General features: G+C 42.5%; 1 protein-coding gene across 15 annotated transcripts in view; it reads left to right on the top strand.

The window, feature by feature from the left end:
- LMO7 (LIM domain 7) overlaps positions 1 to 23,888 on the top strand; it is a 411,754-nt gene that overhangs the window by 273,075 nt on the left and 114,791 nt on the right. For 10 of the 15 annotated variants that reach the window (XM_069205263.1, XM_069205262.1, XM_069205261.1 and 7 more), the window contains 7 exons: positions 294 to 546; positions 1,674 to 1,973; positions 2,332 to 2,634; positions 4,745 to 4,936; positions 5,311 to 6,003; positions 7,501 to 7,530; positions 23,730 to 23,847. In XM_069205263.1, the coding sequence (XP_069061364.1) occupies positions 294 to 546; positions 1,674 to 1,973; positions 2,332 to 2,634; positions 4,745 to 4,936; positions 5,311 to 6,003; positions 7,501 to 7,530; positions 23,730 to 23,847 (1,889 nt within the window). The remainder of the gene's footprint in view (positions 1 to 293; positions 547 to 1,673; positions 1,974 to 2,331; positions 2,635 to 4,744; positions 4,937 to 5,310; positions 6,004 to 7,500; positions 7,531 to 23,729; positions 23,848 to 23,888) is intronic. The other 5 variants (XM_069205273.1, XM_069205271.1, XM_069205274.1 and 2 more) reach the window with 3 other exon arrangements.

The raw sequence follows: 23,888 nt of genomic DNA, 5'->3' as shown, positions 1-23,888 counted from the left end.
AGGTTAATATTTTCAGCTTTTGCTGTTCAAATAAATTATAGAAGAATTTGATGCATGTCGCACAAGCATGTAACCAAAGTTACGTTACTTGATTCTTATTGCAGCTTTATGAGGAATTTCTAGAAACACTTGGGCTACATTGCCTTCAGTAACTTCCGATCACGAGTTTAACCCTGCTGAGCTCCTACCACAAGCCACAGATTATAATATAATTTGCAACAGTTTAACCAGTGAGGCATCGATAACAAATACTGCATGAACTTTTACTGTTTTTATTTTATTATTTTTTTAAGGCGGTGAAAGCGACACAGAGTCCGAATTGTCCCACAAAATGCTTGATGGAAGCAAAAATGACAAGTCCTACAGGAGGAGCGTGACGATTGAACCCAAGCCGCTCCCTTCATATAATCAGTTCCTCCCTAACAAAAGTAGACAGCCAGTCTATCTGCCCGCACCCCTGAGGAAGAAGAGGGTGGATAGGAATGAGGACAATAGAAGAAGCTGGGCAAGTCCGGTTTACACAGACCCAGATGGAAACTTTACAAGGTGCGTTGACCTGGGTGATGTTGAACAGATATATTTTTGTGCCTGTTGTAGCAGTTTCAATTCTCAGTACGCAACAAAGAGTAGAGACGGAGCCACTGTAATATTGTGTGGTGTTGAATAAGAATGATGAATGTTCCAAGTATGTTCTTGATCAAAATACTAATGCTATCAGTTAGTGTAGGGTTTTGTAGTAGAGGTATTAAGCAGTATTAGGGCACACATGGTTTACTCTATAATGTCTCCACGTGAGGTCCCTTGCATATTCCCCGTTGGGCTGTGGATAGAATTGGAACCTAAAAGTAATTGTGAACAGTTGCTCATCTCAGCTGTGGCCGGAATGCATCTGAAACTCCTTTAGAAATGGTAAGTACCTTCTTGGTATCATGTTACTCAGAAGAAGAAGATGAAGATCCGGTTAATACTGAATTACACCGTGCACTGCATACACATTGCTATAGACGTATTAACCCAACAACTTTGGCTTAAGGCACATCTCACCTCTGATTTTTTTTCTGTTGCCTACCATTCCTCATGCTGAATATGGCCCCCGTGAGAAAAAATATTCTCTACAATTTGTCAACCGGGCTGTGTACAGTTTAGTGAAATTTTAAGCTTTTCAATGGTTTTGTATGTCCATCATATCGCACAGCCTCAGAATCATACTGCAGTAATCGGACTTTTATTATTCAAACTGAATCTTTGATTTGACTCACATCATTTATCTAATCCAGCACGGTGTAAAGACCAAATCACTGTTTTTATGGGATTTTGAGGAGTATACTTCAGTTTCAGAGCACAGTTTGTAGTCTGACAATAACCATTTAAGCAGTCCTGAAATTATTTCATTATTTTTAAACTATTGTTTTAACTTCTGTGTAGCTGTGTAAATCCTACATAGATTGGATAATAATGACTAGAAGTATTTAAAAAAGTCTGCATTTTGATGTGGTTTTGAGACTCCATTCCACTTTGTTTGCTGTGTTGGAACCTTGTAAAATATTTTGTGATATCCTTTTTGGCTGTTTTCTTTCATGGTTTCTGGAAAAGCATACCAGGCGTGTCAAATTTGTGCTGTCTTCCTTTTTCAACATGTCACGTTTGTTTCCAATGTCTTGGTTGGTGGTTAGTGGAAGCAAAAACCAACAGGCCACTACCTGTCCAAAGGCCCTGCTCGAAATCGATCTCCCTATCCTAACTTCACAGCAGCTGGCCCAGTATGATGAGAGTGACTCTGATTCAGAGGACCCCAGAAAACTCCCTGATCTTGTTGTGGATGATTTGGCACAACGCAGATTCCGTTTGAACAAAAGCCCTTCAAATCCGATTTGTCCAGTTCTTCATATTGTAGAAGCTGACCCCCCCAAATCTGGGTCACAGGCGAACCATCCAGCCAGCACTGTAGCTCCTGCACCTAAAGGACAATGGAGGTCAGACCTATAAAACGTATCTTAAACTGCTGTATTACCAAATTTGATTAACTTTAACTCCCTGTGTTTATTATTGTGAATGTGTGTGTCTTGTAATGTGCCACATTTTCTTTACTAGTAAAGCTACTAAGCTGCCCATATGTACTATATAAACTAACCATTTTAGTGACTAATATATTGACTGTCAGCAATAACCGCATCCATTCATCTTCTGTAATTGTTAATTGAAAGACATAGACCTCACCAGCCTCCTTCAGAAGAGCATACATGCCTGCTGAGCAAGATGAAGAAGCATGCCATATTTTTTGTGTGACAGAAGGGATGTTAAGTGTCTAAACTGGTTGGGTGTTTTGAACAGTGACCACGGCTTGAATTTGGATACAACAGTCGCATCTGGGGCATCTACGAAAGATCCTTCAGACACCAGCCACTGTAGTTCAGAAGATGAGGACGACAATGACAAGGAGCGAGTGAGAACTGTACCAAATATTGAGAAAGATGACTTGTATGCCCGCAAGCTGAACCTGCCTGTTCCAAGCTTAAATGCTTCATTTAATGTATTTCTTCCAAAATTATGGACCCCGGAGGAGGAGCTTCAGTGGAAGAAGATCAACTTAGGATCTAGTAGTCGACCATGGTATAAAGAGTTTCAGGGACACAGGTTTGTCTGCAAATGATTATTACGGCGGCACTACCTTTAGTTAGTCTCCCTAAAGTTCTGTTTGTGGGTTTAATGCCAGAGTTCCTAGCCTGGTAATATTATTTGGAATCTGGCTTTGTGTATTGTCTAGATTAGCATAAATGTTCCTGGATCAATAATGAGTGCTTTAGCATTAGTGCATTCTGTTAAAATCATTAGATATAACTGTCTTTTAGCAAGAAACCAACGTTATGAGCAACTGTCACCTCAGTCTCAAAAAACACTTTAAGGCTGACATGCTCTTAATCTCCATGATCTAGCTCTTAATCTCCATGATCTAGCTCTCAATCTCCATGATCTAGCTCTCAATCTCCATGATCTAGTTCTCATTCGAAGTCTGGGAATGCAGGAAGCTCAGCGGTAGTCCTCAAAAGCCTCCTATCTGGCTGAGATAATTTCATATTACTCAGTGTGTGTTGATTGTAGTTGAAGAGTAGGTAAAGGGTCTGCAGTTGAACATATCTGGACATTTTCAGGATATTGTTTTTGTTGTCGCATCAACAAATCAAAATTGTCAAATGTCTAAATTGTCCGACAGTTGTATTTATAAGGATCCTGTCAGACTGATTACCTTAATCCTATTCCAGAAACGTGCATGACGGAGAGAGTTTCAAGTGAATTCAAAGACTCACTGGAAACATGTGCAGTGTATTCGGCAGACGGAAAACATAATTCTCAGAGTTCTTTGCAAACAGCAAAACTAGCTTCTTGTGTGTTAGTATTGACCAATTTAAACGTATTCAGTAAAGCATTATGTGGCACTGTGCAGAAATTGCATTATAAATCTGCACAAACAGCCCATTATTTCCCCCCTGCACCACAACACGTGGCCGTTTAATACATTGCCCTGTTTGGTGGACCCCCAAAAGAGCTTTTCCGTCCATCAGCGCTCTTACATGGGCCTAACGACTGCAGGAGTGAGAGGGCACTGCTTCCCTTGACACCTGGTAGACCAGCACCATGTGTTCATGGTTGAACCGATTCTACTGATATAGAATGTTGTTCGAGTTAATCTCGTGCTGAAATGTTCGACAAATCATATGCACCATTGGCAGCAATCAAACATTTTACAATACCCCACTATGGCCTTACTTTAGGTGTCTTTTTTGGTTCCTAACGGGCCATTAGGGTACTTTTAGCAGAGAATTAATAGACATTTTTAAGCTGTATTTGTGCTCTTAGTGCATAGGAATCGTTCAACATGGACATCCAGTGGTGATGTGAGGAAGCCAGCAAAATCCTTAAGTATATTTCAGTACACTAGACCACCTGAGGCTCGCAGTCTGAGAGTGCTTTCATTCTGGAGAAGATCAAATGAAGGCTGACCACGAAGCCTTTCAGGCAGCGTGGCATCCACCTAAAAGCTGCCCGAAAGGGCTTTATTCCTAACCATTTTTATAAAGTAACATTTTTAAAAAAAATGCGCATACATTAAAGAGAAGGTGAAAAAAAGTTTGTAAGGAGACTCAAAGTATTCTCATTTTCATAATTTATTTTGACATTGCAATTTCAAGAACCTTAGGGCCATCCCATGCCGCTTTCATAGTAAAATAGGAAGTCCCACGGAGCACAACGGTGCCAGTTGGGAGCAGCACGTGCTCCATCAAAGATTTTCAGTTTTATTATTTTATGTCTTCTGGGTGGCCAGTAGTTATGGGCGCTTGTCAGTTGGACTGAAATGATCTGCCTGAAACCTGGTCCTGACTGAAAATATGTGGCATGAAGTCACAGCTGTGCTATCAGACATTCCTACATGCAGAGCTGCTGCTTGTAATTACTGGGAGATGTCTCCTAGCTTGTGCCTGCCACACGGTCTGCTGAACATACTTGAAAATAGTCACAGATAGGACCTGCCAGAAAATAGTATTGGGTAAATTATTATATCGCAAATGGACAGGAAGAGTGCATTTTCAAAAGTACTTAACTAGAGATCCAGAAACATTTGTGCATAGTGATTCATATGAAAAAAATTAACTCCACTTAATATATTATGGTTTTATGTCAAGATTAACAGTACGCTGTGCAACACAACTCTTCTCCAATTCTGTTCTTTCTCTGAAAACTTTCTTAGTGGGGGCTCATCAGAGTCGGAAGAAGATTCTAAGTGTGAGAAAAGCCGACCAACGAGTGACGGCAACCCCAGTGTGCAGCCCTGTCCAGGCAGTGATTTAGCATTTCCAGAGAAACGGATTGCACAACCAACTGTGACCTCAGCAGCAAAAAATGTGGACCGGGGAGTTGCCGATACCTCAGAGCAGCCAAGGTTGATATTGCTGCATGACTGAGCTGTGTCTCAACTGCATTGTGGGGACTTGCATCACAAGAACCTGAATAGTTATCCAGAAAATGAGCCAAAATCTAGCAGTGTGATCTTAGGACAGTTCCTAAAATATGAGTACCAATTGTCATAAGTAAACTGCAGCACCGCATACATACTTTTAACTTTGCATTTTATCTTATTGTTGCACAGAACTATGTGCTTCTTACTAATGATTTGAAAGTGTGAGTTGTCCTTGATTAATCATGTGTTAATGCTTGTATGCACACTGAAGCCCAATGAGTATTGATGGCTCAACAGCCTTTTCTGAAGTGTAATAGTATTTTACCTTCCTTCCTTTCCTTCCTGGTATACATCAGCCAGTTTTCGATACTACAGGCCTTCCAAAAATGTTCTGTAGACATGTTATCTCTGGAAGGGAAGTGTAAGCCAGATCCCACTTCTGGCCCTCGAATCCTGACCTACACACCAACTGGTCCGGGATGCAACCGGGCTGGTCTTGAGAGCACCAACATGGATCCTGACCTTGAAAATGATGACTTATTTATACGCAAAACCGGGGCTTTCCACCTTCACCCTTGTTCTATGGAGCTTTTCCAGACAGGACCTCGACAAGTGTGTTCAGTGGAGAAGGAAATAGTGCTACAGTCTGGTGAGACGGAGGTGCCAGATCTGGAGAAGGACGACATGATTGTTCGCCGAGTTCCGAACCAGAAAGAAGTTCCTTTATCAGGAGCTCCAGACAAGTACCAGCCTGTACCTTTCCCAGAGCCAAGTACCCTTCCAGAGACCATACAGGCAAAGTTCCTTTGCTTACCTAAGAAGTTGCCAGAATCAAGGGAGCGGTCCACAGGCAGCCGGATTGTGGTGTCATCACAAAAGCGGAAGAAAGACGATATGCTTGCTCGAAAAATTGGCTCCTGGCAAATTGTGAGCCCTACTAAGGCAAAATGTTTCACTCCAGGCCCCTGCAGTGAGGAGGACTTACGAAATTGGGAATCCATTAGAGATGCCAGCAGAAGACGACATAGGAAGCGCCAGATGGTGGAGAGGTCAGACCATGTGTGTGCTAAGGTTGTGTTTGTAGCAAAGCCTTTTAACTTTTGTGTGTTGGGCTGAATTATTGAGCAAGACTCGTGCATGCATGCACTGCAATCCCTCTCTGAAGTTTTTTCTATTTTGGAGTCTAGTCAGTTCATCGGAACGTGCAATGCAGCACTGTTGAAAAGGAAATCAAACTTTTAATTTACATTTTTGCTGGTATATTTTTATTTGTTCTGCAGCTAAAATTCTGTACTAAAGGTTCATGTAGAGTGTAGTCTTTTAGTTGTGCACCCTGCTTTGTTACATTTATCAGTGTCTTGTGTTGTACTACTATTAAAATGTCCTAACCAAAAAGCACGCGCTTTGAACTTTAAGGGGCTTTCTTTCTTTGTGTTAATCCCTTGAAACATTTGCTGTGTCCTTTAGCTGAAACGATACTATTGTAGTAATTTTCTCACTTGTCTCTTGGTTCATTCTAATTCTGTAGGTCTTCGATTTGTTCTTCAATATACATTGCCTAGTTACCTTTCAGTTGCATTTGCTTTGTAAATTTTATTTTCCGCTAATGATTGCTGAAGTGTTGTGGTTTTGCGACTATTACTTTGCATGTACAAAATGTGCGTTTTTATAAAGTATCTCTAGTAATGTATGGTATTATTGTTTACACCCGGATTACCAACCATTATCAGCAGTAATTGCCATGTTATGAAAGGCATTACCTTTTGTGAAAATAAACATGAAAATAGTCCTGTGAGGTCTGTTTCAAAACATTAGTCCCATTGTAAGCATGTTTAAATATCAGCCTCGCCCATTGTTAGTTTTTTTCTCAGCAGCCGTAAACCCGTATAGTGTGCTTTAGCTCCACCCAGAGAAGTGTTTTTCGCTCACCCCATGCTACTGGTTTTTTGATGTGTCACGCCATCATTCCGGAAGTGCTTCCCTTGAATTGCCCAAGGGACCATTTTACATCTGAAAAGTGTACTTAGTGGTCACATTGTTGGTCACATTCAATTTCTGTCCTGTAGGTAGTCTACACAAAAAAGCAAACCTTTTCTGCTACCATGCCCCCAACACTGACAGAGTAAAAAGGGATGGCTTTAATGAGATAAACAGTGTTTATGCTATGCATGCACCACATACAAGCAGCATGTTTACACGCGTTACTGCGTTAAAACCAGACCTATTGGCTTTACCAGTTCTTGTTTAAACTTGGCAATGTCAGACATTTTAAAAAAAAAAGAGTACTTCATGCTTTCTCGTTATACGTGGCACAGATAGAGATTTTTATGCAAACGGGCATATTCCTAAATGGTTACGCCCAGCTCTGTTGTACAGGTTCTTGTAGAACTGGGGCATGCAAAGTGTCTTTCACGCAGCTTAGTTTGATGAGATTGGTGCGGTGCATGTGTGTGCGAGTGATTGCTCTGTGCCTCATTGCCAAGTCATCCATGTATTAAATAACAGACTGTGAATATCTTCTTTTTGACTTTCTCCGGTTTCCCCAGACTGATACAAAAGCTTTCTGATGGTGAAGGGTAAGTGAACCACGCAGAGGAATGAGCTTTGCACGTGCCCTGCTCTGCTGAGTGCTGCAGCCTCTGATATGCGCATGAACAAGAAGCAGCTACAGTAGATGCCAGAAGCAGCTTGGCAGTTGTGCATGCTGCTTCAGTGCTTGCGTTGGCCAGTTGTGGCGTCTACCTGGCACATGATTGCTGTTCCTTAGAAATGCTCAAGGGCTCCGAGGTATACCATTTACAACGCACACTGTAAAATCGCACAGTCAACCCATTTTTGTTTTTGCATAATATTAAAATAATTACCATGCGCGTGTTCTGTATTGTAAGCTTTTTCACAGGCCTGTCTAGGACTTGGGTGATCTAATATTCTTTTCACTGCAACAAATGTTGCACATCCAAAAGGGACATAAGATGAAAGAGAAAGTACGGTCTTGAAGGGAAAGGTTTTAAAGGGTCTATTGAACCGTAGATTATCTTTTGCTATTGATGGGGCACATGGCAACCCCCCCCCCCCCTCAAACCGCCCACTCAAATGATTTAATTTTAAATATGCACCTTTGTCACAGCCACGTCATTTCAGCATTTGCCCCCCCTGAAATCATTGTCCAAAATGGGAGAACCCAATAAATCAAATACAAAGGGCTGGAGTGTGAGAAAGTCATCCTTTTGGCTCTGTTTCAGGGTATCACCCTTCATCAGCCAGGCTAGAATGACTCCAGTGGCTAGGGAAGAAAGGGATCCATGTCTGGGCATACCCTTCCCGCAGGGCGATTAAATGCAAAAAGAACAAGTGGGGTGGCATGGTGAGTAAAATAAATGATGGATTAAACCCAGATCTGTGTCTGGGGGTGGATTTTTGATTGGTTCCGCATTCCGCATTCCGTCTATCATTTGTGTTTGTTTGCTTTTGTCACCACATGTGTGCCGGGTAGACCCAGGCGTGGTTCCTGGGCTCACTATGCCACTGGATTCAAGCTAGCCTGGTGGATGAAGGGTGATACCCTGAAACCGGTCCCAGGATGCTTGTTTCCGGTCCAGGTAGGACCTGGCCTGGTAGTTCGGGCTGGACTGTTCCCATGGGGCACAGGGTCAAGACTGATTTGCATATGGCTGGGTCCAACCTGAAATGGCATGGGTAGCAAAACAACTATGGATTTAGGCCTAGATCTCTGTACTTTGGGTGAATGTTTGACATTGTTCAGCATTCCATCCATCATTTGTGTTTGCTTTTGTCGCCTAGTGGAGTTAAGGCACTTTTTGGTGCAGTGCCGCGGTCTCTGCTGTCATTTTAAAGGCAGCATTGCCTTGCAGGCTGCTTTTAAAATAAAATAAAGCCCAAATTCAACTTTGGGATTAAAAGTACTTCCAAAGTCTTAAACTACCTTATTTTGACATATGTCAGCCCTAAGGTCTGTCCTAGGTGCCCCAAGAATAGGGTTGCTTGTAATTATAAGCAGGGACATTATAAAATATGTTTTATAAGCCTTGGTGAGGGAAACCTGTCAGTCGTTTTCCACTATTGTAGTACATTAGCGCCATAGGCTAACATGAGAAGGCTTTATTTAAACTAATAAAGTCTATCTTTTGAAAGGAGTGAGCTAAAATATACTTCAAGGTGTCAAATCAATAGTTAAGATAAATCCAACAACTTACTAATGTTAGAGTTATCATAACTATTACAGGAAAGAGTTTTAGAACTCTTTCCTAAAGTTAGCCCTGTAGTAGCCTCTCCTGATTAGTTCTCCTTTGACAGGCTGGCCAGTCTGCCCTGATGAATTGTGAAGTGGCATGGGTTGAGACAAAGGAACCATCAGGTGGGAGGAGAACTGCAGCAGCACATGCTAGAACAGGAAGGGTCTTCAAAGGAGGAAAGACAGATGGGACGGAAATCAGACATCCCCCCTTTCCTGCAACCGCAGCCAGATGGGAGTCCCTGTAATTATATTAGGAGAGGGGCTGAAAGGGGGGTGCAGGGAAAAATTAGCCACACCCGTGGATGGGCTTAGCTAGGACTGAATCTTGAGGAGAGATTTTCTCTGTCTTGAATGTTTGAGAAACTGTGCTTTCTGGGACAGAAATGCGCCACCGTTTGCAGGAAGTGGTCACCACAGAGGGTGGCACTCTGTACACCTTTCGTCAGGGGGCTTCCCTGCTTGCCGGCCCAGAAACCTGGATAAAAGTAAGAGAGCTACCTAGCAACTCAAATCCCTGCTGAAAGAAATTAAAAGAAGAACTGCCTTGCTGAAACCCTGGTCTGCACCCAGAAGGACTGCACTCTGAAGGACTACACTGCTGCACACTGGGGTTCACCACAAAAAAAGACTTTGCCTTGCTTCTGAAGATCCGGGAGTTGCCTCCCGGTATGCAACGGGTGCAAAGAAGCTACCAAGAATCCCCTGCATCAACTCCTGCATGAAGAGCCCTGCTGATTAGTGTCCAGAGGGCTTTTAAGGATTTGACCTGGTGCATTGCAGGAATAGTAGTCTCAACTCTCCAAGGAGCAACTCAGAGCTTCTGGAACGTGACTGGTGTTTTGGACCCTTTAAGACTAAAAAAAGAACTTATAGAAGAAGATCCAAACGTTTGGAGACATTTGGAGCATTTTTAGAAAAAAGGTCATCAACTTGTCGTCGAGAGTCAAGCTGGTGACGTCGAACTACAACCCAGCCTGAATTTCAGGTTTGCCCCGCTGATGACAAGAATCAAGACAGCCAGGATTTTACTGAGGCCTTGTGTTGAAGCAACCCACCATTGGCAGACTGCAAGCTAGCCTGCTGCGGAGCCTCGCTCGATGTCGAGGGAAAGAAAACTAGAAAAGATACTCAGTCTTCAGGTAAAATTTTGACTGAGGCCTATCGCTCAGTGTATCTGACGTGGGCTCCATCGCGATTGCCTCAGACTTTGACATTGACCCGGTCCAGTGCAACCAGATATCCGCGATTGGAGCCTTTTTTTTTTTAAGCACTAGAAAGCACATTAAATCTTTAGCAATGTATATCACCGTGTCCTACATTGGATTTTTGTTGTTTGGTGTAATTTTAAAGATAAAAATATTTCCTAAATTTGTAAATTGGAGTTAATTTTCATTTTGTGTTGCATCTCACTTATTTACTGTTTTGTTGATACACTTTCCTCCTACGTTAAGCCTAACTGGTCGCCATTCCACCATTTGGTTCTATAAAAAAATCAAGTATTACTGAAATGAATGATTTTTGTTTAGTTGTTAAACTTGGCCACACAATTTGGGATCCTATAAAACACCATCACTATAAAGACAGTGCTGAAAGTTCATTACTCCTTTATCCTGCAGACTGGGAAGAAAACTTGTGGGTATTTTATTTTTTTTTTTTTAACTGTGTATGGAGAGTGCTCCATCAGATACCAAGCTATTTTGCCTGACACTGCTGAATGTCATTGAAGGCAATCACAGAGAAATTTCTACCAGATCCTGGAGACTGACTTTACCCTATCAATAAAAAGTAATATGATCTTCCCATTTGGTTTACCTTTGTCTGACTTCAATCACAATCGTTTTGCTAATAGCCAAGCAGTGACTCTGCTAAAAATGCATTGTAAGTGTACATTTCAGAGCTCAATAAAGCTGAGCGCTGGTTATACTAAGGTACTGATAGGTACTCCAGAGACTTTAGATTGCAAGCTTGTCAATTAAGGACCATCAAGTGTACATAATCCTCAGTGAATCCCGTGACTACATGGACAATATTTGTCAATAACTCTGTCACTTCCTCACGTTATTAGCAGCAATAATACGAGGTTGCCTACATCAGAACATTGTATGACAATTACTTAAAATATTTTTGGGAATTCTGAAATATTGGCAAATTGGCCACCAACGAAAACTTTCCTGCATTGTGAAAATGTACTGAATAAATAGTGGTTGCCTAACCGCAAATTCATTTGATAAAGCCATACTGTATTTTCCAGTGAGATTGTGACAGAGATAATTAGAACATGAGGGCTTTCTCAGAATAGCTGACACAAACGTTTTCGTACCCTCTCTGTGGCTTGTGATATGCTTAAACATCAAAGTTTGCAGGCCAACTCAAATCTATTATAGAAAGCTTAAGAATACATGTTTGGTTTCCATTTTTAAAGATACATTTCAGAAGGTTTTCCTGGGCTCCCAAGACTATCACTCTTACTTAATGGGTACCACTTGGATTACCTTTATCCTCTATTTGACTCAATACTGTTCTGGTGCCCTATCGGAATCAGATCTGTTGAACAGTTGTGTATGCCAATAAACATGAATACAACACTGAATTATACTTCTAAGTGGGTGCTAAGACACCATGCTGTTTCTTTCTCTGGTTCTTAATGATAAATTGACATGCAGAAGAAAAACAGATTCTGCAGTTGTTTTCACTCATCATGTAAGTTGCTATAATAATGTATTTTAGACGGTGACCGCAAATGCAAAACTTAATAGTTTAATCAGTTTTCTTGTGAAAATATCTAGCCTGAAAATATAAGTTCAAGATATTAAAATATGTAGAGGTCTATTTTCAAAAAAGCATGTAAAGGGTTGCAGTCGTACAGTAGTTAAAATCTGTCTGACCTTGCGAATCTGCACCCTTCAGACCCAAGGATACTTGCAGTAAATATCTTGATGTGTGTCCTGTAATAGAAAATTAGAGTGTCCTGAGGCTTAATGCGACCACTTTCTGGAGGACTTTGCTAACAATTCTAAGAGCTGGGTCTCGCTGCCATATCAATGATGGGCAAAGAAACATGGTTTAAGAAGATAAGCTTTTATAGAAAAATGTGCTACCTCCACAAAGTGTCATAATTTAAATGTACTTTGCAAAAGTGTTTGTGGTCTCTGAAGATTGCTTGAGGAACAAGAGTATCCTGAATACCAGTTGAGACATTGTGAAGATCTCCTCGCCAGAAGTTGGGCTTAGTCTTCTAGAGAGCCATACTGCAGGTGCCCATGCTTGGTAGCCCTCAACCAGCCAGAGACCGGGAAGCAAAGGCCAGACACTATAGATTAGAATTGGAGGCATTTGAGAGAGAGACACGTAGAACTATCCTTTTTGTGAGCAAAATTTCTAGAAATTTGGCACAATCGAAATGAACAAAGGCATGGTGTAGTATTGATATGGGAAAGCAAGGACATGGGTTGTGAAAAAAACCTGCATACTCAATAGAGGGATATCAGTGTTGGGAAAATAACACACACTGGTTGCCGGGTGATGATTGGGCTAGTGTAGGCCTGGATTTCTCTATTGAACTTCAAGAAGAATTCTGGAAATCAAGACTAAATATCTTGAAAGACCTGCAACTGTGACTGAGCACTCGGTAGGATCTGAACACTGCAGGAATGTCTCCCATTGGACTACACTATGGAGGCTTCTCGGTTGGACACCTTTCCTCACCTGGAGCACAGTTAATAACACCAATCTGTTGTTCAGAGTATGAATAATGGAGGGGCCATTGATAGTCCGGCTTTGGCTCCTCCACTTCAAGTTCTCTTATTGGTACTGTTGAATATTCAACAAAATTAACTTATGGATGCACGCATGTCAGCCTATTGTGTATCAGAAGGGTTTTTACCTACCTAATACAATATCTAGCTTAAATGGTGCACAGGTTGGCAATTCTAGATATTTGCCATTTTCGTAGAGATATTTTTTTCATTTATTTGGAGGATGTGTTTTACTGCTCAAGAGTATAGAAATGTTGGTTACACTGAGAAACAACAGGGGCCATATTATGTATGCAGCACACTTTCCCTGTGTGCGCCACTGCACACTTTTCAAAAGGTGCACCGGGTGCAGACTGGGGCAGTGTGCCATATTAGAAAGAATGCACTGCCCTCAAAGCAGCACATTCACATGCAATACGGATTGGCTGCTTCAAAGGCGCTCTGTGTTTCACAGAGTAGGTGGAATGCCTCCTGCACTTTGAAGAGGGGAGGGACATCCCCTTGCAGGTAGGTGCAGTTATTGACTGTACCCGCCTTCAGGAGGATGTCTGGAGGGCCATGGGTTCCCCCAACTACCCCACCCCCACCAAAGGGCTGCTTTTAGGAGGAGCAATGAAAGGGCTACACCTTTTTGGTGCTTACTTTCAGTGCATATTTGCCTCTACACCCACGTCCATAATCTGGCAGGAGCTCAGAGGCAAAGTCATTACCGTATTTGCATGGAATCATACAGTATGCACGGAATGAGGAACACCCGCTATATGTGCCCCAGCACTATCAGAACTACAGAAGCGGACGCATAAGCAGCTGCTGCCCTTTCTGTAATACCATTGTTCCCCAGGGGTGCAGAAAATGGTCGCGCACACCCTTTGTGCCCTCGGGTGTGTTAGAATACATGCATTTTACACAATATTCCAGTTATCCCACCACGTGATCAAAAGATGGGTTAAATCATCAGATTCAGCTGATAACATGGCAGTGATTCATTTGAATATTTTCTGACTTTTTGAAGCATCAGCTAATAAAAACGTTAGTCTTGATTTTGTGAGATTTCTTTGAGACCCAAGCAGAGCTCACATACCTAGCATGTTTCTCAGCAGATAGTGTAACTTCTCTCTCGGTTAACTCTGCCACCACCATTTAACATACAACTCAACTGCACCATAAGGCAGTGGAGACTGTTATAATAGCGGGGGCAGTGTGTTTCTAGGCCTCTCAGCTCACAATGTGTAATATGAAAGTGCACTTTGTTACTTATGTTTGGTAACTTTTGTGCTCTTCGTTGTTATCCCCCCCAAATGTCATTGTTTAAAATGAACAGATACATTTATGAAAGATACCTCACATTTTGGATGAAAGCAACTGATCCTTTTCGGTTTATCTGAATTCATCCCCTGTGTTAAATTACATTAAATTTATACTTTGATGCATGAACAATTTTTTGGTATTATATTTGTATCTGTAAAATAATAATAGATTTCATCATTTACAATTTGCTGATTGCTCTAAAACCGATATATCTGCGGAAAAAATTGTTTCAAAGCATTAGTTACCTGGACAAGACATGGATAAGGTCCATTTTGTGAAATGCACAGATGTGATACATTAGGTAATAAGTTGTTGGTCAGGTGGTTTAATCAAGAGGTAGTGCAGCAAACCATCCTGATCTTGAAGGTCACCTGTTTAAAACTTTGTTTGGCTAGTCGAGCAGGCAAGAGACCCCCAACATGTACACCTTATGATTTCAGTTCTCAATGCACTTTCCCACTCTGAGTCGCAATTCTTTCATATCTGCTGTTGTGCTCATTTAATACAGGAATGTTTTAGCAACGTTTTGAAGTGTGGCGTTACCATAGTATTTAGAGTCGCAATCAGAAACATGCAGTTGTCTCTGTGATAGACTAGGCGTGAATACTGCGCCTGTTTTGTGACACGTGCTGCATTTTTATGCACTGGTTTCCGGGGGCCTTTCATGGTGGTATGCAGCACCAGTATTTCTGTGAAGGTTGTGATATTAGTACACTCCTCAAAACAGGTAGAAATGGGCATTGATTTTATTGCCACAAACTACTCCCTTTTCTGTCCAATTCTAAAAGGGAGGCTCAGCAGAATGTGCTGCTAAAATCTTGAAAAGGGTGACGAGATTTTCTGTACTAAAAACAGCGACGTTCGGCCGACATAGAAGTAGGACTATATTTATAACCCTCTTACACGTAGGCCCTGAGTATAACATAGGTGGAAATTATCCCATGCTTTTATTTGGCTCCACCTGATTATACTTTTTTTCCCCAACCAGTTTTACTGGATGTCGGAAAACCAAATACAATTTTTCTGTTTGGTAAAACCAGCTGAAAAATAAATAAATGACACTTTCGTTGAAGGAGCCAAGTCTCATTACACTTTTTTCTGCTAGGACCATGTTTCCCTTTCTCTCCCATACTCCCCTCAACCTCTCCTTCACACTCCACCACACCTCCAGGCCCACACATAGATTCACCACTTGCTCAGAGCAGATGGTAAATGTATCCAATAAAACTCCAAGCAGTTTTGCTTGTAATTGTATGGTGCAAAATTACCGCTTGGTATAAGTAAAATCACATGTGCTTTAACACTTCTCCCAGTACTATGCAACTTCTAATCAGGCACTTTTCAATAATAACACAGAAGATAGAGAGAATGCTAAATAGGTTAGACCATTATAGTGATACTCGTTTCACAACATTGCACAGACTTTTTTGTGGGAATCACAGAGGACAATACATTTTTAATTACATCATGTTCTGATTCATTACAAATGCCCATTTACGGTCTAAAAACATTGCAATGACTAAGTCATGGCAGGTTTAGGGCTGTGAATGTTATAATTCTTTTAATTTTATAGCCACACCTGTACATGCCAACAATTTAGTAGAGGAAAGAGGGGGAGAATATTTCCCCCATTAATTTAAATTTAAAGAGCGGCAATTTCAGGCAGGAGACAGCTGAAAAAAAGCCATTTTTGGCTTGAAAAATCGGGAGCCTCCCGTCTGAATTCTGTCTATTGACCTGAAAGCACCTGATTTGCGGGTCACAAATGGATGCTTTCAAATTTGCTATCGAAATGGCACGTTCCACAAAATGAAGGCATTGTATGCGACATGTTAAGCTCAGCAGCAACCCTCTCTGAACGAAGTTGCTAGAATGGAACACTTGTTTTGGGGAAAAAAATGCGCTATGAGAATTATCACAAAGAGGGTCTGCTTAGTGAGCAGCCTTTCAAGTGCAGAACTCAGGCTGATGTGATCCTGCCTCAAAACCCAACATTTATTTACTTAGAAGAAAGCTACCGGGACGTAGGTCCAAAAACAGAGACTGTCTGGGCAAATCCGGGACATCTGGTCCTCCCACCCCCTGGATTCTCAAAACAAAAATCCCTGGACTTCTACCCGGTGGACTCTCAACGTGTGTCTGTCAGGGTCCACACTAAGGGGTCTTATAAGGTATGGGTGTTCAAACTTGGGGACGGTCATTCGTAGGAGGGCCTCAAATGATCCCTTGATGAGGCCCCTGACTCTGGCCAAAAGAAGCGTTATGCTGATAACAGGCTTTGTTTTAAAATGATCAGCACCAAATCACTCTGTAATGGACCATCACTAACATATTTTGTCATTTATATGCAAGCTGGGAGTATGTGTCAAAAGGAAACGGACTCCAAATTCTCTTCAAAACTCCCAACCCTAATAATCACACTGTGGATACTTTTCTACATTAGGAAGGCCTGCCTGACCAGAATAGTATGTTTGGCATACAGGCTATTACAAATCTTCTGCATCTTTGGAGAAAACTCCGGGTACAAAACTAACTGGGATAAATCCCTGCTATACCCCTTAGCGTGGGGGACCCCTACTCTGCTTCACTGCACCAACATTCCAGTGGCACCAGAGGGTTTTAAGTTCCCCTGGGATATACATTACCAGAGACCCACAAGAATTCCTCTGGGAAAACTTAATCCCACAGGTGGAAATACTAATGAGAGATGTAGAACACTGGCGACAACTACCATTGACATTAATGGGCAGGGCAACTCTGTACAAGATGACACTGTACCCCGCCTACTATCCGTGTTTCAGAACACCCCAGTGGCGATTCCCAAAGGGGTCTTTCAGAAAATCGACCAGACCCTTAGCTCCTTGTTATGGGCAGGGGGAATCACCGAATAGAGCTGAGGAAGCTTCAGAGGGGGATTTATGAGGGAGGCCTGGCCATTCCAGATGTCCAGATGTACTACTGGGTGACCCAACTGGTGGTGATCAATGAGTGGGCCTTTGCAGGACCCGCAAAGCCAGCCTAAAGGGTTGATAGTGCAGCGATGGGCACCTCGGGCAATGAGAAAGCCCTGTACAGCCGGTAGGGGAGCCCTGGACTTACCGACTTGCACCCTGACTGTAGTGCGAGCATGAAGAGACACAAATCATTACCTGGGGAGGGGGAGGTGTCTGCACGCGCCCCCTCTGGACCGGTCACTACCTGAAGGAAGTTTGTGTGATGAAAGAGTTCTCTAGATGGGACTTGATTGGGATAGAGCACCTGGGAGATGTTTGGAGGAATAATGCTATGATACCCTTTGCGGACCTTCATCTTGAGTTTGCCTTAGATGAAACAGAAAGATATAGATACTTGCGAATGCGTCACGCGCTTTGGAGCCACATACAAATGGGGGAGCAATCAAAGACATGACGCTGCTGGAGGACACGGTCATCACAGAGCCGCTACCAGAGCAGGCAATCTCAACAATTTATAGGAATCTGTCCAACAACACCCCTAATCTTAATGAGCGGCTGAGGGTAGCCTGGGAGGGAGACATAGGTCCCATTGATGAGGATGAAAGGGCCGGCGTCTTGAAAAGCGCTAGAGTAATCCTAATTTGGACCCGCTTTTGATTGGTGCAGCTTCAGATACTGCGCCGATCTTATCTTTACCGGATGCGATTGCAGGATGGGGCGCATCCAGTCGGATCTATGTGTGAGAGGGTGTGAGATGCTGGGGACGTTCTACCACATACTATGGTCCTGCCCACTGATACAGTTGTTTTGGCGGGAAGTAGTGGATGAGATGTCACGGGTGATAGGAGGCCCGGTCCCGATGAACCCCAGATGGTTGATCCTATTGATTTCCAGGGAAAATGCGTGGAAAAAACCCAACTTATATGGCTGAGGTTGGCAGTGGGAGTGGCAAAGAGGAATGTTGCCAGGGCATGGAGAGCTCCCCTTAAACCAAGGGGGGTGGATTGGGTGGCAGATATGGACTGGTGCTGTGGGTCTGAAAGAGTGGTGTACCAAAGTAAGGGGGTACCCAGTGAAATGGGACAAGATATGGGGACAATGGAACACAACTCAGGGCATGTGAGGAGGAGGAGGGGATCTGAGGAACGGGGGAGGCTGCATGGGAGTCCGAAACTAGACTTCTTAGCCTTAGAGGGAGGGTGGAAAGCAGAAGTGTGCTAAGTGGGATTTGTTGGCCAAAGCTTCTGAAAAGACTTAGTACTCAGTTGCACATGTTCACCAACTGCAATATCAAATCTCCGATATTTATATGTATTGTATGACATGCGGTATTAAATAAAAAGATGTAAAAAAAAAAAAAAACAGGATAGTATGTTTGACATCATGTATTTGATTGCATTTTTAAAACAGTAACAGAGCTTAACTGCAATGTTTAAGTAAGTTTAGACATATTTCACCAGTGCCAATTTAATAGAATAATCGTGAAAAACTTGGAGGGGGGCCCAATGATATATATATTTTTTCCCACTGATGGGGTGCAACATTAAAAAGTTTGAAGATTATTGTTATAAGGTGTAGGGACAGGAGGGATCCCACTCTTTCTAGCAGGGGTGGGTGAGATGTGTGTAGCTGAGGCCTGAGTGTAGGTGGAATGCTAACTCCGCACCTGTATTTATTTACAAACAGGAAGGGCAGGCCATCGCAAAACAACACAAAATTGTGATAGCCACAGAACTCTCCATGGGCAACTCCTTCCCTGATGAGAACAACACCTGAACCGAACATCCGAGACCAGCCTCTGGCTCCTACCAAAACCCAGCCAGCCACCACACTCAGTCAGTAACTGCACCACCCACTCGACCCCCAAGGCCATCATTGTACCCACCCGCTCCTATCGCTCGATTCTGTGCAAAACTGAGTTGTGTGTAGGTCAGTGGTCTTCAAACTAGGGGACCCTCAAGTGATCCTGGGAGGCACCAGACTCTGGCCAAAAGAAGCATTAAACAGATAACAGGCCCTTGTTTTAAGCAACTACGTGTTATTGCATTTTTAAAAAGGTAACAGTACTTAACTGCAATATTTAAATAGATTTACACATATTTAAACATTGCCATCTCTATAAAAAATAATTGTGAAAAATTCTGAAGGGGGGCCCAATGATTTTTATTTTTCAACTGGGGGGGCGCGGCATTGAATTGTTTGGGATGCACTTCTCACTCCGCCTTTGGTACTGTGCCTCAAATCGTCAGAGGCGTTTCGTGAAGTAGAAACTGAGGCGAGGCTGAAAGAAGGAAGTAGTTTATTTTGATTCCTCAGTTCGAGTACGTACGTCTCCAGTGCAAACGTTAAACCTTCTCTGTGAGACTTCTGTTTAGAGGCCTACCGTCTGGGTGCGTTCTAAACATATCGCGCTACCACATGCCCTCCCAGCCCTAGTACCACATGCACACCCTTCCAACGCCTAACACCACGTGCACGCACTCCCACCCGCTGCCGCAGTCCAGTTTGAAAGTGGTGATACAGTCAGCCCTGTCCAGGCTTCGCTTGCTGCACGTCATTCGTTCTCGCTGCAATGCCAGGAGTATTACGTTGTTGTTTTGTACATAATTTCTTGCTGCACTTTGACCTGTTCTGGCTCCGCACCCGACTTTGATTTGGTTTCATTCCCTGATTTTCACAGGTGAAATGCTACAATAATCAGGGGCCTGTGAGCTGTATGTCTCCAAATGCAATCTTATGGCAACATAATATCATATTATAACTGAACAGAATTTTAAGAGCCCTTTTTAACTTTAACTGTTGTGGCTTGATCGTAATTGCGCCTTGCTTTGTACTGCTGCAATAACCGTGCTTGGCGAAATGCATTGGCTTCAGTGTTGTGTTTTTGTGAAATGCGGGGTGGCTGTTTGTATCCTGTTAAAGCACAATATCACTAGCTGCTGTACATTGATGTTTTTCTGAGTGTCTTTAACCTCTGCAGTACTAAAGCAGACCCGAAAGCTGCTGTGGAAAGAGACGTTTAAAGGCATAGACAAAGTAGAGACTGACCAGGGGCTCCAGCCTTTCAGGATCCCCCTTCACATATAAGAAATAGGGGCGGGTAACAGAATATCTGCAGTAATATTATTAAACTGTTGTTGTGTTACAGCTTTAGAAACACAGGTCACTGTCACCAGGGCAAAAGTCAGGAGCACACGCGGGTACACAGCGTCCACCAACTATTTTCACAAGGTGGAAGACGTCCACCCTGCCAAATAGTTGGTTCGCACTGTAATATGCTCAACTCATCCCGGTGTAATGTTTAAACCCTGCAACGCATTCAGCAGCGCCTGCAGGTTGTCAGCTCTCCTTCAGAGCAGCAACTTGCAGGTAGCAGAGAGGGGGCTTTTTTATTTAAAATTCGAGCTGGGGCCAAAACAAAGGCACAGTGTTAAGTGGCCATCAGGCCTCCCTTTGTTCCTGCTGGAGCTATGTGGAGCCTCACACCTTGCTGCAATGGACAGGAAACTAAGGCACAAAGCCTGTTGTCACTTCACAGGTACTTAAGAGAGGCATGATTTTGACTTTGGTCGGTCCCTAGATAGAAGCATGCATAGTAAGAATGTCAGGTGTGCTGGTCTGTTCCTGTATTTACACAAATAACAATTTAACTATTTTGTTTCATTTATTTTACAGTGCTACTTATCTCAATGCAGGGTTTCAGAGCACTTTACATCACATGTACACATTATCTATGCATGGGATGGGTTGCATAGGACAGTGAGTTTGCAAGGTGTAGAAGTCACATGTCCTTCATAGCTCCCTCTGCTGTATTAGAAGGATTACAATTTATGAACTGCAAATAACAAAAGGTTTTCCGTGTTAAAAGTAGTAGGCCACTTGCCTATCTTCATAAAATAAAAATCTGTCATGATATGCTTTGCCGAAGACGTTAACCTTCTATGCTACTTTAATTCAAAACTGGGACTAGACACGACACACATCTCTCCAGCAAATGAGTTAATCAGCAGAGTTTTCTTACCATTATCATTATTCCCTGAGATTTACGGGGCATACAAAGCTCTCTGCATCTGGTGCCTTAACTCCATAAGATTTTTTTCAATGCAGTCTTTGCAACCAATTAAGCAGAACAGATTTGTTTTCCAAGTTTCTTCTTGTGTTAGTTTCTTTGTGGCAGAGATTTTAAAACAAAATGTTGAAATTGAGGCCCAGATTTTGCGTCCTGGTTGTCTCACTTGTTTGGCACAACCCCAATGCAAAATCTAATTTGTGAAATCTGTTAATTTGCTTAAATATGCTCCTTACAGACCTACTGAGCATATGTGTGAGGTCTTTAGATCAAATGTCACTTCTTGTGATGTCACTTTTTGTCAGGTTATGAGTTGTATTGCCACATCTTCTGATGTCACGTCCTGTGATGCCACTTATGGTACGCGTCATGATGTCAAAGGCTGTGATATCACGCGCCATGATGTCACTTGCATACTTTCTAGCTTGGTTAGACCCTCCCTTCTTTTTTTAGGACTTGTGCCCTCACTGTCTCTGAATAGTAGATGTAAATGCATTTAGAATTTGGATGAGTGTGCCTGTGCAAAGAGGGCACGAAAGAACTGAAGTTGGATCATAAAATCAGTTTGGCCCAGGGGCCCCAACATCCTTAAGATGTCCCTGGCAGTGTGGGCAGCACTGGCTGTGTCCTGCTGTAGCTGTGGGCCTCCTTCTCTAGGGGTGCTTTGTGTTCAACCCACCACAGGCGTGAAAGAGCTCACACTTATTTTAATGTGTCTCTGAGTGACAGTGCTGAAGGGGCAATTGGCACACTATTTGCCCCTAAAATCCATTAGTGTGAAGTTTGTGCTGTTTTTAAGTAACAGTTCATTAGTTGAGAAAAGAGGTGCTTTTCTATTGGAAGCCTTGTGATGGAGAGAATGCCAGGCACATGACATGCTGGCAATATGACCATCTTCTTACTGGGACAGAAATGTGAACAATTTCAGTTCCCTTGTGGGTGAAAGCAGAAAGCTATAGGTCTGCCCTCTGGGTGGTCACGTGAGGCAGACTGGCAGCAGTATGGGTGGTGAGCTCTGACTGGTATGAGATGGCCCTTCATTTTTAACTGCAAAATAGTGAGTCATAAAATCCTATTGTCCAACTCTCTACCCTTCAGTAGGCGTTCTCCCCAAATTTGCATTTTCTTTGTGAGTTCCACCCTTTTAGGAATTCCTTCGCAAATAAATAGGTTTGCTTGGAATAAAAGCACATCAACATTCACTTTAAACCTTCATCCCGCATTTGAAATTCTACTAGGGAAGTCCTTCCAAGGGCATCACATTTTGGAAGTTTTTAGACGAAGAGTGAATCAAAGCCCTAAAAGAAACAACTCCGTTGACCCTACATGTTCTATCATTCTGCCTCAGTGACTTTGTCTCGTTTGCGGTCGTTAAAGTAGTCAATTCTGAAACAAAGAAAACCAGGGCACACCATAAGTAGTCCGAGAAATAATTCCGAAGTGGAAAGAAAAGTCCAGAGTCCAAACAATATGTAGAGGTTGATGAGGATTTTATTCCTTGTAGATAAAGTATAGTCTGCGAACAGCCAACACGTGTTTCGTCACATGGACTTTTTCAAGGCAGAAAATTTGATGTAGGTAGTTCTTGCGAAGAAATTTGGAATGTTTCTGAAAAGCCAAATCAATTCATGTGGTCATTCAGGGAAAATATGCACTACGAACTGAAGGAAGTCATGGCAGTTGAATTCTGAACGTGGGGTCTCTCACTAAATGAGATATCAAATAGAGAGCTGTGATAAGCCTGAAATGAACTCCGAGAGTCGGTCCACGAAACAGGGAAGTTATGATTACTGTTTTTGCTCTAGCACAGATTGATTATTCGATCAGTGCACCAACACCTGTGGTGGTTGGGTGTCTTACCAGGAGGGCACCCCCAACAATTATATTGAACTTTAACTACTTGTCAGACATCTGAAAGCGGATGTGCGAACATTGAGGATCAACCACCAATTTCTGTTTTGTCTTATAAAGTAGTCAATTCTGTACAGGACCGCTTCTGGGGGTTAGAAGTAAAGGTGTTCGGAAATTATTTATGTTTCTCAGTCTAGAGTGAACTTGTTGGGTAGCACTAACTTCCTAATCGCCTGCCCTGAAAATCCTTAAACGTTATTTGCAAGTACCTTTGTAAATAGATTGCCGTTCATAGCATGCTTTAATTGTTTTCCTCACTCTTATTATTTTTGTTTTGCGATGATCGATTATTCGACATGTTGAACTCCACTACATAAACTGTCTTTCTGAATTTTTTTTTTTTTTTACCTGTTTTTATTTTTATTTTGACATGCCTGGTTTTTGCACTTTTGCAAAGAGATAAATATTAACAGGAACCACTCGGAAGCAGAGTGAACTTTCACTGCTCAGTGGTCCCCTCTCTGGTATCACATCTCGTTTTTTGCGTTGACTGCATTGATTAATTACTGTTGGTTTCTCATAGGAGCAAGTCCATGGGGGATGTCAGCGAAGAAGAGGTGCCAGTCGTGCAGAAAATAGCTTTTGAAGATTTACAGAAATTAAAAAGCGAAATACAGGAGCAGGATCAGAAATGGCAAGATGTATGTATTTCAGCAAAGTTGTTTTATTTGACTCTTGACAC

The sequence above is a fragment of the Pleurodeles waltl genome, chromosome 8 (genome assembly GCF_031143425.1).
Source record: "Pleurodeles waltl isolate 20211129_DDA chromosome 8, aPleWal1.hap1.20221129, whole genome shotgun sequence".
Lineage (NCBI taxonomy): Eukaryota > Metazoa > Chordata > Amphibia > Caudata > Salamandridae > Pleurodeles > Pleurodeles waltl.
Note: the sequence above shows the minus strand (reverse complement) of the source record. Positions and strands in the feature narration are given on the sequence as shown.